Source organism: Phocoena sinus, chromosome 11 (genome assembly GCF_008692025.1).
Source record: "Phocoena sinus isolate mPhoSin1 chromosome 11, mPhoSin1.pri, whole genome shotgun sequence".
Lineage (NCBI taxonomy): Eukaryota > Metazoa > Chordata > Mammalia > Artiodactyla > Phocoenidae > Phocoena > Phocoena sinus.
The window spans coordinates 82,908,232-82,924,325 of NC_045773.1; the positions used below are offsets into that span (position 1 = coordinate 82,908,232).

General features: G+C 43.1%; 5 protein-coding genes across 8 annotated transcripts in view; 3 read left to right on the top strand and 2 right to left on the bottom strand.

Moving 5' to 3' along the window:
• On the top strand, positions 1–386 carry LOC116762429 (histone H4). The gene has a single exon (XM_032649348.1). It carries the CDS (start codon positions 12–14, stop codon positions 321–323), a length of 312 nt encoding a protein of 103 aa, XP_032505239.1. The 5' UTR covers positions 1–11; the 3' UTR covers positions 324–386.
• LOC116762394 (histone H2A type 1-like) overlaps positions 17–16,094 on the top strand; it is a 20,208-nt gene continuing 4,130 nt past the window's right edge. Inside the window, exons 1-3 of one of the 4 annotated variants that reach the window (XM_032649309.1) lie at positions 17–33; positions 4,334–4,727; positions 5,430–8,335. In XM_032649309.1, the coding sequence (XP_032505200.1) occupies positions 4,343–4,727; positions 5,430–5,506 (462 nt within the window). In that variant the 5' untranslated portion in view covers positions 17–33; positions 4,334–4,342 and the 3' untranslated portion in view covers positions 5,507–8,335. Of the gene's footprint in view, positions 34–3,844; positions 3,971–4,281; positions 4,752–5,429; positions 8,336–16,094 lie in introns of those variants that run through there. The other 3 variants (XM_032649307.1, XM_032649310.1, XM_032649311.1) reach the window with 3 other exon arrangements.
• On the bottom strand, positions 3,111–3,964 carry LOC116762427 (histone H2B type 1-C/E/F/G/I-like). The gene has a single exon (XM_032649346.1). It carries the CDS (start codon positions 3,945–3,947, stop codon positions 3,567–3,569), a length of 381 nt encoding a protein of 126 aa, XP_032505237.1. The 5' UTR covers positions 3,948–3,964; the 3' UTR covers positions 3,111–3,566.
• The window catches only part of LOC116762441 (histone H3.1-like), a 24,228-nt gene continuing 14,370 nt past the window's right edge, over positions 6,237–16,094 (top strand). The window contains exon 1 of the mRNA XM_032649360.1: positions 6,237–6,602. Within this exon, the coding sequence (XP_032505251.1) occupies positions 6,270–6,602 (333 nt within the window). The 5' untranslated portion in view covers positions 6,237–6,269. The remainder of the gene's footprint in view (positions 6,603–16,094) is intronic.
• On the bottom strand, positions 8,650–16,082 carry LOC116762398 (histone H2B type 1-L-like). The gene is made up of 2 exons (XM_032649313.1): positions 15,671–16,082; positions 8,650–10,905 (listed from the first exon to the last, which is right to left on the bottom strand). The coding sequence occupies exons 1-2, from the start codon at positions 16,045–16,047 to the stop codon at positions 10,842–10,844; spliced, it is 441 nt and encodes a 146-aa protein (XP_032505204.1). The 5' UTR covers positions 16,048–16,082; the 3' UTR covers positions 8,650–10,841.

Sequence of the window (16,094 nt, forward strand, 5' to 3'; positions counted from 1 at the left end):
GCAGTATTACCATGTCTGGACGAGGCAAAGGTGGTAAGGGATTAGGGAAGGGGGGCGCTAAGCGGCATCGTAAGGTTTTGCGCGACAACATCCAGGGTATCACCAAGCCCGCCATCCGGCGTCTGGCCCGGCGAGGTGGGGTCAAGCGCATATCTGGTCTGATTTATGAAGAGACCCGTGGGGTACTGAAGGTGTTCTTAGAGAATGTGATCCGAGACGCGGTCACTTACACGGAGCACGCCAAGCGGAAGACCGTCACCGCCATGGACGTAGTGTACGCCCTCAAACGCCAGGGCCGCACCCTCTACGGCTTCGGCGGTTAGGTCGCCCGTTTTCAGCGATTTAACATCTTTTACTACCAAAGGCCCTTTTCAGGGCCGCCCAAATGTTTCGGTGAAAGAGCTAGCACTTTTTGCTGTGCTTTTTCCTTGCTTTTTATGAGGTGTACTTCATTTACTTTTAATTAGTCAAAAGCTATTTTTCGTGCTTTTTAATTTCTAGTTCACGTTTTAGGAGGGCAGAAGTTGGCTGATTTGTGTATGTTTCTGCTTTGTGGAAGTGGTTTCGGGTATAAGTTTGAGCATTTTAACGTTTCGTGGGGCAGTGAAGAAACTCGCAGAGCACTGTTTTCCCTAGGAAGATTCCGCTTAAGTTCCGGTGTATTTCAAGTTTGGAATCGTGTATGCATAGTGCTTGAATACTGGAGAGAAGTCGGCTTACACTGCCCCCGATGTAGTAATGCGAGGCTCCCTTCCCCAGCCTGTGGTCCGTGCTCAAAATGGCGGCGAGGACGAGGAACAAAGAAAGCCCGCGCCCGTGGCGGAAAGCGGGGCCCGGAACAAAGGCGAATTTACGAGTGGGGCGGGTCGTCCCCTGCGCGGGGGCGCGCTCCTGAGCTCTGCTGGAGTGTGGTCCTGCTGCTGGGCTCTGCAAACTTAAAACCCTTGTACCAGTGCTTTGGGGGTAAAATTAAAATGCACAGGCGGGGAGAGCTAGCACGTGTTGCTAGTCATAGAGAACACTGTATTCTGACTTTCTGTTAAAATTTTAAAAAGCCGATAGGAAGTATGTTACTTAATGAACAACATAAATGTCACCTAAGCTTTACAGTTAAGTAGACATGATTTTAAAAAAATGCTACACAGGCATCAGTATATTTTACCTCAAATTAAGTACGCACTATTTTATTTTTTAAAAAAGCTCCCATATAATCACTGCCAAACTAAAACCAGATTCCCTAATATCTAATACTGGGTTCACAGTAACAAATCCCAGTTATGCTCCAAAATGTCTTAGAGATCTGGTTTGCTTAGGAGGATCCAATCACGCCTTTTCAGTCTCAGGTTTCTGTCTTTTTTTGGTCTCAGGTCTTTTAATCTACAAGTTTTCTTCTCTCCTCCTTGATCTCATTTAGTTTTTTGATATTGATTTGCTGTAGACCTGGCCTATAGGATGTCTTGCTTTGGCTTGTTTCCTGATGGGGTTATTTTCCTTGACTTCTGTACCCTGAATGCCCTACAAGTGATTTTCCCTAGACTTGATTGAAATTACGTTAATTTTCTTGTCAAGGAACAGTTACAGATGATTGTATGTAAATACTATTGTACATCAGAGGCACTTGATGTCGGGGTTATCCAGATTCGATATGATAGATCAATTACTGGTTTAGGGTGATTAGTGTCTTTGTAAAAACAGATTTTTCCTCCTTGTGGCCTGCAAGTAATTTGTAGGGTGATACTTTGCGAGCCAGAAATCAATGCAGTCATTTGGAATCTCATCTGTTTTAAAGATACGGGCTCTGGTGCTTAAATATGAAAAGGATCAGATGTTATTTGAGCTAAGGCACTGGTTTGAGGAAACAAATTCATATGACGATGTTAATTTAATAAACAAACAAAATTGAGCACATGGCATATACCAGGCACTGTCTGATGCTATGGAATTATAGCAGTGAACAACTGTGAACAAAACAATATATCTATATTCATGGAGCTTATATTTTGTTGGAGGGGGCACAAACAAAACAGGTAAAACAGTATGTAAGATGGTGCTATGAGGACCACTGAAGCTGGGAAAAGCATTAAAGTGTGGAGGAAGGAGGTGACATTTTAAATGATATGGTCATAGACGGTTTTATTCATAAGTGATGCTTGAGGGCAAAAAGATTGAGAAAGTGAAGCTCCAAATGGAAGGAAGACCAAGAAGGAAAGTCTGGATGCAGAAAGGAAGTATTGTGGTTGGGTGGAGGGAGGTGAGTAGTTCTTATATGGCCTTCCTTATAACCCAACACCTTATTAAAAGAGGTACCTCTAATCCTAGTGAGGCATGAGAAAGTCCTTGGAAAGTAAGGCACATGTTGCATGAATTGGCCGTCAAAGGCAGGGAAGACTTACAGTCACAGGCACTAGGTTGTCCTCAGAACAGTTCAGGGGAACGAACTGGTTTCAAAGAGGGGCTTGGACTGTTAGAAGTGGTTTGGATTGTTCTCACTGCCAGACAAGGAATCCTAATTGGTGTTAAATGCTAGTAGGCTTTCCGGCCTACTGCCTTGTTTATGGCTTCAAGATTCTGAGACTCCAAAGTGGGCAGGACTAAGAGCAGCTTCCCAGCACTTCAACCAGAGGCTTTAGCCGACAGCTAATACTTTAGAAGACCTTCTCTGTGCAGTCACCACCCTGAGTACTTTACTTGTGCTTTTTTATTGATCACCCCAGCAGTGCCACACAGTAGTTGCTAATTATTATTCCCATTTTAGAAAGAAATGCTCACAGAGGGTTTAAGTAAGATGCTCAAATTTAACATTCAAAGAGGCAGTCGGGACTATATCATATGCTGGGGGATTTCCCCTTAAACCATGCTTATCCATTTCTCAAATATACTTATTTGTTTTCAAGAATACATTATTTTAAAATGTACTTAAAATTAACTTCGGAAAGCAAGAAATGAATGCCTTAATTATATGTGGAGTTTAGGGAATTTTCTTCACAAGCACCATTCAAAATATAGTAACTTATTTCATGTTCACAAAACTCACTGTGTAGATGTAGGGAAGAAATTTTTTTTCCTTCTTCCCTTCTAGATTCTTTGGCTGGCCTAATAACTGATAGAAGACAGATTGACAGGAGAAAAACCAAACGTAACAACGATGTATCTCCTGTATACATTGGAGAGCCCCAGTAAAACAAAATCTACAAAATGGCTGCGGCTACCACCTTAAATACCATCTTCAGCTAAAAACTAAAAACAATGGGGATGGGCAACCAGGTGAAAGCACAGGAAACAAGGGTAACGTTGTTATGCAGATGTAGGTTGTGGGCTTTTCCATAGATAACTAGATTTGGCCATCTTCCTCTTCCTGGTAGAGTAAGAGACACCCATACAAAAGAGGTATTTCTCTTACAAAGGCAAACGTCTCTTACCAAAGAGTAACTTTCCGAAGCTTTCAGATCTTTTTCTCTTTCCTAGGTCATACATAAATATAATTTTGAAGTCTGGAGTTACAGACCCTTAAGAGACAATGTGGGTGGCTCTTAAAAGAGCCTTGAGTTACTGGAGAGGGAGCGAGCTTATTTGGAGCTGGTGTACTTGGTAACAGCCTTGGTGCCCTCGGACACGGCATGCTTGGCCAACTCCCCGGGCAACAAAAGGCGCACGGCCGTCTGGATCTCCCTGGACGTGATGGTTGAGCGTTTGTTGTAATGCGCCAGACGCGACGCCTCGCCCGCGATGCGCTCGAAGATGTCGTTGACAAATGAATTCATGATACCCATGGCTTTAGAAGAAATACCGGTATCCGGGTGAACCTGCTTCAACACCTTGTACACATACACGGAGTAGCTCTCCTTGCGACTGCGCTTGCGCTTCTTGCCGTCCTTTTTCTGGGCCTTGGCCACCGCCTTTTTGGAGCCCTTCTTCGGAGCAGAAGCAGACTTAGCTGGCTCAGGCATCGCAAGATCCACAAAACCACCAGGTAGCGAACGTGAAACAAATACGCCCACGAGCAACCGGCCTCAGTATTTGTTTGGTCTGTATGCAAATTAGAGATGGCAGAATTACGATTTGTGATTGGTCCTTTCAGCATCCTAATCTCTGATAGGCTCTTTATTACAAAGTCTCATTGGCTCTTCCCTTAGCTCAACCTTACATAATTTGACCTTTCAATTACAAACTCTCTATGTAAATTAGTAACGTTGTTGTTTTAGAACTAGCTTTTGATTGGCTAAGGTTTGTGTTCGGCCAACGCACAGGCTGTTTTACCAAACCGCCGCAGAGTATAATAGTCTAGTTTCTTGTGTTCGGAGGGTCATTTTCTTTGGTTTTTGTTTGATTTTAGTGTTTCGTCATGTCTGGCCGGGGGAAACAGGGCGGTAAGGTACGTGCCAAGGCTAAGACCCGCTCTTCGCGCGCCGGGCTCCAGTTCCCCGTGGGACGTGTGCACCGCCTGCTCCGCAAGGGCAACTACGCCGAGCGGGTCGGGGCCGGCGCTCCGGTGTACCTGGCGGCAGTGCTGGAGTACCTGACGGCCGAGATCCTGGAGCTGGCGGGCAACGCGGCCCGCGACAATAAGAAGACGCGTATCATCCCGCGTCACCTGCAGTTGGCCATCCGCAACGACGAGGAGCTCAACAAGCTGCTGGGCAAAGTCACCATCGCTCAGGGCGGCGTCCTGCCCAATATCCAGGCTGTACTGCTGCCCAAGAAGACCGAGAGCCACCACAAGGCCAAGGGCAAGTGAACCAATCCCAATATCGGTGCGTGTCTATAACTTTTTACCCAAAGGCTCTTTTCAGAGCCGTCCACATTTTCACACTTAAAAAAGCTTGTAACTAAACCTGGGCTGGGTCTATGAAGCTTACGCGCGGTTAAAGCCTCTGGATAATCGCCACAGTTTATTATCGCAAGTTATCTTCGCTATCTAACGGGACTGATTGAAATGTGACTCAGGGAAACAACTTTTACAAAAAAGTGGTTAGTACCGTAAGCAAGGGTTTTAAGTAGTGGTGAAGAAGCAAATTTTGGTAACGTTTTAAAAACCTGGGGTAGTTTGGTTATTTAGCGAGAAGGGAAACATTTCTATCCTGCCGAGAAGGCAGGCTGGGGGTGGTAGGTTAGAATTGTCACTAAGACGTTTGAAACAGCCAAACGAAAGCACGGCTGGCAAATCAGATCAGCGCGGGCTTTTCAAGTTCTGAACTTGTTGCCGAAACTCGGCCTCCGTTCACCCGTGCCGAATAGTAAGCGGCGACAATGTTTTGGGGAAGTAGAAAAGAGTAGCTTTCATTGCTTTGCCAGGCAATGGAGACCACAGCAGACTAGTGCCCTTAAGACTGTGCTCTCCCTTGAGAGAGTAGGAAGTTATCTTATACAGTCTAGGAGTGGAAAATAGGGTCGCAGGTAAGAATGCAATTTTGCGTTCTTTTTTACTTCAGGAAAATTTCAAAATCAAAGATGGCGTCCGGCGGTCCTGGGACTGGCTCTGGTGGTGCTTGAGGTTATCGCACCGTGATCTCCTTTCTGGAATGAAAAATGTTCACAGAGGAAGGGAGTGTTTTCTTGGAGAAATAAACACCAGGTGCATAGTACAATTCTAACTAGAAAATAATCAGTTTCAAAGTGAAATTAAGCAAGAAAGAAAGATCTCTGAGACACTGGCTGACTGGGCTAAAAGAAGAGTTAAACATGATGGCGGCTACCTTAACTAATTTCTGCTGGAACAAACTGAAGCAAAATCCCATTTGGCCACCATAGGAAAGTCAATCATTTGTTGCGCACTGTTTGCTGGTCGTCCCCGGCCCGTCGCTTTCCCCGTGGTTTCCCAGTAGAGATAGGAAGTGGCAGCCCAGGGGAATCTAAGTTCAGTTCAGAAAAAGTAACCACGGAAGAAAAAGAATACAAGTAAATCTGTTCTTAAAGCGTAGTCCTCGGAATTCTAGGCCCCATTACATAGATTTGAATCAGAATTGGCATCGTCCACGATCCCCAAGTGGTTCCTTACTTATAATGTGAGATGCGCTGAACTAGAACATTAGAAAATTAGTTCCTTTGGGTCGCAGAGTATAACAAAAAGAGGGATCGAAATGTGGAGTATTTCATCCAATCAGAGTCTCTAGTTCTTCACCAATCACTGCGTTGACTCTTCAACCAATGGTTTTGTTTCGCGGGCCTTTTGAAATAGCGCAAGGCCAATCGGAACGTTTCTGAGTGTATATAAAGGGGACCTCTTCCTACTTATTTGCCTATTTGGTTTCTTTTTTGTCTGGTTTTTTGCGATGGCTCGAACTAAGCAAACTGCGCGGAAGTCCACTGGCGGTAAGGCGCCTCGCAAGCAGCTGGCCACCAAGGCGGCTCGCAAGAGCGCGCCGGCCACGGGCGGCGTGAAGAAGCCGCACCGCTACCGGCCCGGCACGGTGGCCCTGCGCGAGATCCGCCGCTACCAGAAGTCCACGGAGCTGCTGATCCGCAAGCTGCCGTTCCAGCGCCTGGTGCGCGAGATCGCGCAGGACTTCAAGACCGACCTGCGCTTCCAGAGCTCGGCCGTGATGGCGCTGCAGGAGGCGTGCGAGGCCTACCTGGTGGGGCTCTTCGAGGACACCAACCTGTGTGCCATCCACGCCAAGCGCGTCACCATCATGCCCAAGGACATCCAGCTTGCTCGCCGTATACGCGGGGAGAGGGCGTAAAGCTTCCTCAGCTGTCTCAACCCAACTAAAAAGGCTCTTCTAAGAGCCACCCACGTTTTCTTTAAAGTAGCTGTCATTTAGTCTGTTCTGTTTCGGAGAGTTTTGGTTTGGGGTGTTAAGGTGGAAATTTCCTCATGAGTTACTGGGTAAACTTGTTTTGGGAGTGTCGTGTAACTTTACAAGTGTCTTTACTATTTCAGTTAATTAAGTTCTGGCAGCTTTGCATACCTTCAATTCGTAGGTTATGTGCAAAATTTCCTCAATGCTGTCTCGTGGGAAATGTAATATAAACATGCAGGTGGAGTGGGGGATTGGTAGGTTTGGCAATAGAATAAGCCGTGTTTTAGGTAGTTTGGAAGGGGCAGTAATCGGTGTGATGTGAAGGTCGGGTTATTGGAGTACGTGGATTATGTATGGAAGGTGAGCTGCTTTACCCACAAAAGGTTGAATTTGGGTGAAGGTGGGTGTGGATTTGCTGCTTACCCATTCTAAAACTGTGTTCCCACATGTTTGGGCATTGACAATTGAGAAGCTAGAGCGTTTGTGGTTGCTTTCTAATGTCTCTGAGACCTCAATTTGCTCAGTTCCAATCTCTGCCAAGTTAAAGGTGAAACAGTTTTGGCTTTCCCGTGAAATGTTTGACCTTTTACACAGAGAACAGTGAGGGCGTTATTTTGCTGATAGTAGACTTCTATAAAAAAAAAAATTAGACCTCTCAGTCAAGATTTCTAATAAACTTATTGGTAGCAGAACCCAAGACAGAGAACCCTGCTGGCTTCTACAGTTTCACTACTAAAAGTGTGGTCCACCACCAGCAGCATGTACATCACTTGGGAATTTGCTAGAAACGTACATATTCAGACCCAACCCAGGTCTACTGAGTCAGAATCTACGTTGTACCCAGTTCACCCCCGGTGATTCTTATGAACGCTAGATTAAGAAGTCTATTTTTTTAAATGGTGTTTTTGGTCTCATCAAGAAAAGCAGCCTGTCTGAACTCTTACCAGGAGAAAGCATTTGCAAACTACACTTATTTATGTAATAGAATGAAATTTCTGTCAAGCAGTTGCACGTAACAAGGTGCCTCCAGAGTCTGATTTCATTATGGATCAGTGGTCTCAGTGGTGACTGCACATTACACATTGGAGCTTTTATTAAAATATTTTTGCTTGGGGTCCAATCAGTATGACTATAATTGTATGAGGTGGGCCCAGGCAACAGTAATTATTAAAACTCAGGTGCTTCCAATAGGTAGCTAGGGCCAGGACTAAATATTGAATAAATTCCAATCTTGTGGTTAGCTCCTGTTGGACTCCAGGCTTAGCAAGGAGTTACCTAACTGAATCAGGCTTTCCTTGTAGTTCCAAAGGAGGACTTTCTGGCTTGCTCGATGACAGTTTATCTCACTGCAATGAATCAAATAGTATTTGGCTTTTATAGCAGTTTCTGAGGACAGGGCTAATGTGAGTCTATATCGAGAAATGTAGCTGCTTTCAGTGGTTGACATGACTAGGTTTTCAGGGATGCTACAAGGAGGAACATCCTGGAGAGTGGATACCTCTGTCTTCACATTGTGCTTTCCTGTACAGATTAGCACAAGGTCTTGTTTGGTCTTTCAGGTGGCCTTTCTCCATAGCCTTTAAAAAAAAAAAAAATTATTTAGGAATTTATCTCCCCACCTCCCACCCTGGATATTGTTTCATTTTTTAAAACTTAAAAAATATTTTTTTTTATTATGCAACATTTGAGAATATATGGAAGTAGAGATAATAGTTTAACAGACCCTACGTACTCCTCACCCAGCCTCAACATCAACACTGGCCAAATTTATACCTCTTCTACCTTGATTATTGTCAAGCAAATCATATCATTTCCTCTCTCAACATTTTAATATACATCTACTTTAAAACCTAATTGTGATGCCATGATTACTCCCCCAACAAACAACATTTAACATTGATGACTTTTTAAATTTATTTATTCCACATACATTTGTTGAGTTTACAATGTGCCAGATGCTGTTCTGTGCACTGGGAATATACTTGGAGAACAAAACAGACGAGATTCTTTGCTCTCATGGAATTTACATTTGACCCTGGGATAGACAATAAATCAGCATCATATGTAATATGTTAGATGGCGAGAAGAACAATAAAGCAAGAATAAGGATTGTCATGGGGAGTTGAAATTTAGATAAGGTGACCAATGAAGACGGCAGTATGGAGGTAGTTATTTCAGCAAAGAGTTGTGAGGAAGAAGTTGTGGAAAGAGAAAATGGGAGCCTTCCCTGGTGAGTGCCGCAGTGGTTAAGAATCCGCCTGCCAATGCAGGGAATGCGGGTTCGAGCCCTGGTCCGGGAAAATCCCACCTGCTGCGGAGCAAGTAAACCTGTGTGCCACTACTACTGAGCCTGCGCTCTTGAGTCCGCGTGCTGCAACTACTGAGCCTGCGTGTCACAACAATTGAAGCCCGCACGCCTAGAGCCCGTGCTCCGCAACAAGAGAAGCCACCGCAATGAGAAGCCCACACACGGCAACAAAAAAAGTAGCCCCTGCTCGCCGCCGCTAGAGAAAGCCCGCATGCAGCAACAAAGACCCAACGCAGCCAAAAATCAATCAATCAATAAATTATAAAAAAAAAAAGAGGAAGAGGAGGAGGAATGTTGAGATGCCAGGGGGGGCTATGTGGAGTGGAGTGGGCTGGGCGCTGTAGGAGGAAATAATGGCAGAGAAATGAAAGGAAACCAGATCATGCAGGGGCTTGTAAGTCACGGTAAGGAATTAGGCTTTTGCTCTGAGTGAGATGGAAGGTCTTGAGAGGAGTTGCACATAGGAGTTTTTGTGTCCCTCTCTCTCATTTAATCAGGTTCTGCTTTGTTTTCAGGTGGTCTCAGTTGTGCTCCAGCACAAAAATCAAGGCCCATTTTTCTTTATTTTGTGCTATTCAAACCTTGAAACCTTGAAAATAGAAGCTGACCCGGAGGATTTATAGTTAGGGAGAAAAGAGAAAATCATTTATAAAATATAAACATTTGGGATTAAAGGTGACTCATAGCATAGTACTTCCATTTACTAGTTTTATGGACACAGGCAAATTGTTTACCCTCAGGTAACAAACGATTTATTTGAATTGAAAATCAAATGTCTTCAGGAACCAGGCAAGGGGTTTTTGTATCAGAAACAGTGGTGAGCTATCCAGCTTTCTATCACTGGGTCAGTCAGTAGTGACCTTCTGGCTGAATACAAGCCCCCTGTGTTGCAAGGTCCATGTAGCACTCTTGGTCTTTATTATGTCATTTGCCAAGTAGAGATGTTAACAATACCGGCCTTGGGAACTGTCCAGATTCATGATTTTATCAATTCAAAGTCTGTAATTTAGTGCCTATATGGATTATTTAATTTAATCCTCACAATAACTCTGTGGGTTGGGGGGGCCATTATCAGCTCAAATATGATGACGAAGAAATGGAAGCATAGTGAGGGGAACTACCTCTCACAGGGGTTCATTTGGATAAAACTGTCATGGACTTTATCTCCATCACTAGAGAATGGATGGACATTTTGTGTTATGTGCATATGTCCATTTTACTTCATCCATCCATCCACTCATCAAAAACTTTTTGAGTGCTTACTATGTGCTCAACAATGTTGTAGGTGTTGGAAAGAGCAAGGCGTAACATGGCAAAGATCCTACTGTGCGGAGCTCACCGACGATTATTGTGGGAGGCAGAAAATAAACAAAGATAAACAGTCTTTTGGTAGGTAAAGAGGATTAAGAAAACACAAAGAAAACAGGCCAAGGGGATTAAGGACTGCCACAGAGTGGGAGATGGGTGGTGGATAGTCGTCATTTTAAATAAGGTGGGTGGGGAAAACTTCACAACTGAGATGAGACATGAAAGCCAGTGTCATGAAGCTTGGAAGGGAGAGGGGTCTTCATACATCTGTAAGATCATTCCACAGAGAAGAAACCGTGATTGCGAAGGTCCTATGTTGGGAGCATCACTTGGAATGATGGTCGCAGGTCTGATAACCAACTAGATAGAACCAGGTTCCTCTTCTGTTTTCTCAAACTGGAGTTTCAAGTCTCAAGCTCAGCAGCGATTTTACACATTTTTTTTTCCCCCAAAAGTATTGTTCTAGTTTCCTGAGCACACCCAATTCAGATGGTAAACTGAGGCCGGGGCAGGAAGAGATGAGTACTAATCCCAGGGAGGACTGCCAGCCTGATTCAAGGATACCAGTCATTAAGGAAAGACCATTAATTATTTGATAATTTATTTAAAATAAAAAATAAGATATTTTGAGGTTCCAAATAATCACCATCATCGTTTTACTTTTCAGAAAAAAGAGAATCCAAATGTAATATTTCTAAAAAGGCTTTATACAGTCTAACAAGTAAATTTTCTGAGATTACATTGGATAATTATGGATAAGTCCCCAAATATAAAAAAAACTGCTCATCTGTTGGCTCATGGCTAATAGAACTCTATATTAAAACCTTCAAAATGGTGATGATTTGATGGCCAAACCCATGATTTTAAAAATAAAACAAAATTAAAATACATTTATTTATTTATGATAAAGGTGTTACATGTTCTCAGCTGCAGATCTTGAGCTATAGCTTTGTCTTGGCACAGAACTAAGAGATCACATCTCTTCTGAACCCTTCCTATTGGGAGACACTGCAGTCCAAATGCAGGGATTTTCATTATGGAGTGTAAACTATTAATTACTTTCATTTTTAATAAGTAGTGTTCAAGGAAAGAATGGAAAACTGGTGTCCTTCGGGTTTTGCCAGATAACTGAAACTGTCGGGGAGGAAGAAAATGTCCTCTATCCTTTGCCAACTAAAGAATGTAGCTAGCTATCTGGTTCTACAAGGTTTGAGATCCAGCAAGTAACAGAACTTCCTTTTAGAAAATAGAGATTGGGACCCTGCCTTGGTGGAGGGTATATTAAGATAAACCCCCAAACCTTGTGGACAAAGAATGTCACCTGCCATATCAGTAAACTAAGGATGTGGCGGCCATCAAGCCATCAGCTCCCGCAACCGCCCCTGCCTGTGCACCCTGAGGGGATTCAGGATGGAGAAAAACAGGATACTGGCCCTAGATAGTTAAGCTACATATATATCAAAAGAATGATTTCAATGAGTCCAGACTCTTGCATCTTCCCAGATATAGAAAAGGGCTAACTTCATTAACTTGAGATGGCTGTTTTCTTTAACAGTAATCTTTTGACTTTCCAACTACGTGCTTTTTTGTGTTGTTGTTTTTTTTTGTTTTTTTTCCAAAAACTCCTATATATCCTGGATCCTCCTTTACCTCTTCAGGACCAGTCCCTCAGAGCTATCTGAGAGGCTGTCTCCTGGGCTTAAGTCCTCCATATACCTGCTGAATATAACATAATTTTCAACTTTTAGGTTATTATTATTTTTTCAGTTGACAACCTTACGGCTTATTGCAAGTTTATTCTCTGCTTTTATGAGGTCCAAAAAGGGTGTTCTAGATCAGCAAGTAGCTCTTTCTTCCAAGCAGTGGTTCTGGAGCCCATGTGCCCTTTTATCTCTGTGTCTCAATCATCCTAAACACATTGCTTTCCCATGTTAAAAAATAAAATTCAATGGAGTAAATTTTAAAGAGCTTATTGGCTTTATTCAGTGATTCATGAATCAGGCAGCATCCAGTCTAGCAGATAGAAGAGAGCTGTGAGGAGCTGTACAAAATAAAAGATTTTTCTAGGCAGAAGGGAGCAGGAACAGGGAAGTTACACTAGGAAAAAAAGTGGGTAGCTTATTGCAAGGTTGCTTTCCTTTAGGGGTTGGCAGGGGTCTGTCCGGCTGATTACCTGACTGGTGCTGAGCAGGCAATTCCTGTTTGACTAGTTTAAGATTTCATTTCTGGGGAAGCCAAAACTGTAATTAAGTCTTGGTCTGATGACATAACTCTATTTTGGGCCTCTTTTGTTTCTAAAACACTTTTGTCTTGGGAGGGGAAAGAGCTTGGAAAGTCTTCGTGGGAGGTTATTACGCCCCAGACCTGAAAATGTCAAACTTTACTTTTATTTACATTCCATTGTTAGGAACTCAGCTATGTGGGCTAAGAAGGCCACACCCAACTACAAGGGAAGTTGGGAAACAAGGTCTCTGAGGGCTCAGGAAGGAGAGGTTAACAGCCAGTGTGCCTCTGCCTCTGAAGGTTTATAGAGTTTATCTGTGCAGAACTGGGGCCCTGAAGTTAGTATCATGTATGTGTCACCTCAGATATCCACACTTGCTCTAATTCTCTTTCCAGAAAACCTGTGTATCTTCTAAAATCACTATGCACAAGTCCTCTGTTTTTTCCTGATAGTGGTAGACAGAGCATTGAAACAACAGAGTTCTGGGGTAGTCCCAACACTAAATATGCTTGAGCAAATCACCTATAAGAGTTACTGTATTATCTCTACAGATGGGGAAGCATGCTGAGTGATTCTGCATAATGCCCAAGGTCACCTGGCTAGTAAATGGTGAAAACAAATTTCAGCCCAGGTAGTGAACCTCAAAGCCCTTCAATTTTAAGCATATTTCATTACTGTCCTATATTTGTATACATTATTATGTGCTCTATAGGACAATGTTATATGTCCTAGGTAACAGGGACCATATCTTATTACGAATGACAACTAGAATGACAAGTGAGAAATTACCTTAATGCAGTGGTAGCCTCCCAATACACTACCAGGCAGGCCATTTCCAAGGTCATAGAACATAAAGTCTCACAGACCAATTTAAGTTACCTGATTAATTTTATTGAATCAATTTTAAATATATGGCAAGAAACAAGGGAAAAGATACTGGACAAATGAACACATTTCAGATAGGTTGCAAAAAGATCAGTTGAATCCTTGGTTTCACTTTTCATGTGAAACCTCCCTTTCCTCCTCTTCTCCCCCTTCTCCTCCCCCTCCCTCTCTCCTATCTCTCTCTGACCCTCCCCTCTCCCTCTCTCTCCTCTCCCTGCCTTCCTTTGAATTTCTTCTCTGCTGAGAACTAGGTTGGACTTTGAGCAAAGGGGTCCAGCAGGTGGAAGTGATTTGGAGCCAACACGTGCTTGCTCTGTTGGAGAGATGCAGGGCTGAGTATACAGCCTCCCATCTAGGGAGGTCACCAGTGACATACCAAGCAAACATGTCTTTTATGTGCATGTTGTCTGTAGAGGGCAAATGGTACCAAAATGGGAGTCACCAATGGGTGGTCAGTTTAAGAACTCATAAATATTGTGTAACTCATAAATACTTAGTGTCTTACAAATATTTGGCACTTCTTGGTTCTTTCATCACTTTATATCTCCATGTAGCACACACAAGCTCTACTTTCTCTCTGTCTAACATCTCACGAGGTACTAACTTAATGATTTACAGTAAATACAGCTTCTGAATTTTGTATCTCATAAATGCCTTGCTTACCTACCCAATATTTCTCACATGTTTCCTACTTATGAATTACCTACTTAATATTTATGAATTTCATCCATCCAGTTTGTTCTTGGTAGGCTCTCCATAGTAGAATTGAATAGTACAATATATTTGAGAATATTCTCAAATAATAGAGAGAACATACCTTATACATAGAAAGGGATGAGTTCCCTAAGGAGAGTGGAGCGCCCATTCCAGGCCTCAGCTACATAGAGAGAAAAAGACTAATTTTGCTTAACCACTGACTATTTTAGGCTGTCTGTCACTTCTAGGGGTATCTAATACTAAGTCATACAGGTGCACATTAAAAAAAGAAGAAATCTTATTAAGGAGAATCTTTAAGAGGAATAATGGACAAGATTTATCAGTATAGTATTCCTTTCTACATTTCAGTAAGATCCTACATTTCAGTAAGTCACAGCACTAGGACCAATACAAAATTCTTGTGGACCAATGATAAAACATGGTAACCTGAAAATGTAAATATATAACATCTGTTGTTAACCATAGTCCACAAATACAAACTTGAGCTCCGCGCATTTTTGTAATTCCTTTCTCTCTTTTACTGTCTCCTCTTCCCTTGCCATCTCTCTTACTCCACCTCCCTTCCAGAATTGCCTCCAGGGAAATTAAAAATTTAAGGTTAAGTCAGTTCAGCTTTTGGCAATGCTAAAGTGACATTTAGACTGATACTTCCCTTCTGTTCGTTTGGGTACTGTCTAAATATTCATTTTAGACTATGAGCCCTGTGAGGAGAGAGATTGTTTCTATCCTGCTCATTGCTCTGTCCCTAGTACCTGTCACTTTTTGAAACTTAATAGGCTATCAATGAATAAACTCAGTCCTAGTTTTTCCACTCAAGAGTTCATTTAGAGAAGAATCTTGGGCACACTCAGATCTATGATCTCACAAGACTCTGCAACTCCCCCCCACCCTCCCCAATCCAGTAGAGAAATGGCCATGAGAGTGGACTTAACAAAAGTCCACTTTTGATAAGGATAGCAACTAAAGAGCTCTGATCGACATTGCAGGTAGCCTGTCGTGTATGATCCTTAGTCTCATGGTATTTTGAAAAACTGTAGCTGAAATTGTATTGTTGCTAATTCCAATCAGCCTTAAGGGAAGACTGACTGACTCACTGGGCTGCCAGCCAAGAACTGTATCCCAAAATCAAGATTTTATATTTCCAGGCTACTTGAGGTTTCTTACCCCTTCCTTTTCTCTATTACGTGAATAACTAAAGATTTCACAATCATTTGATGGTCTGACTGCTAAAATTCTTAATAGCTCAGCAGCTAAAACTGACTTCTCAGTTCTTAAAACCGTTTCTCTGCTCTGTGCTCGCTAAAATTATTTCTTCTCAGTAAAAAGATCCCTATTTCTGAAGAAATTAGAATGGTAAAGATGCCTAATTTTCAAACCTGACCTTACTTCTCTCTAGAAACGAATAGTATGCAGCATTAGAGCCCCTTTTGAAAGTGTGAGTGGCTCTGAAAAGAGCCTTTGGGTTTAACAGCAGCTGGAAACATTTACTTGGAGCTGGTGTACTTGGTGACAGCCTTGGTACCCTCGGACACGGCGTGCTTGGCCAGCTCCCCAGGCAGCAGCAGGCGTACGGCCGTCTGGATCTCCCTGGAGGTGATGGTCGAGCGTTTGTTGTAATGCGCCAGGCGCGACGCCTCGCCCGCGATGCGCTCAAAGATGTCATTGACGAACGAGTTCATGATGCCCATGGCCTTAGACGAGATGCCGGTGTCCGGGTGGACCTGCTTCAGCACCTTATACACGTATACGGAGTAGCTCTCTTTCCGGCTGCGCTTGCGCTTCTTGCCATCCTTCTTCTGCGCCTTGGTCACTGCCTTCTTAGATCCCTTCTTGGAAGCAGGAGCAGATTTAGCCAGCTCAGGCATGGTGTAAAGTTATCAAACAGACGAAAACTGACAACACCTGTTACAAT

Excerpts from the sequence above, each read along its gene's own strand:
- LOC116762429 (XM_032649348.1), top strand. The coding sequence starts at position 12 with ATGTCTGGACGAGGCAAAGGTGGTAAGGGATTAGGGAAGGGGGGCGCT.
- LOC116762427 (XM_032649346.1), bottom strand. The coding sequence starts at position 3,947 with ATGCCTGAGCCAGCTAAGTCTGCTTCTGCTCCGAAGAAGGGCTCCAAA.
- LOC116762398 (XM_032649313.1), bottom strand. The coding sequence starts at position 16,047 with ATGCCTGAGCTGGCTAAATCTGCTCCTGCTTCCAAGAAGGGATCTAAG. Across the intron at positions 10,906-15,670 it reads ACCAAGTACACCAGCTCCAA|GCTGGCAGTCCTCCCTGGGA; the intron begins GTAAATGTTTCC and ends TCCTTGAATCAG.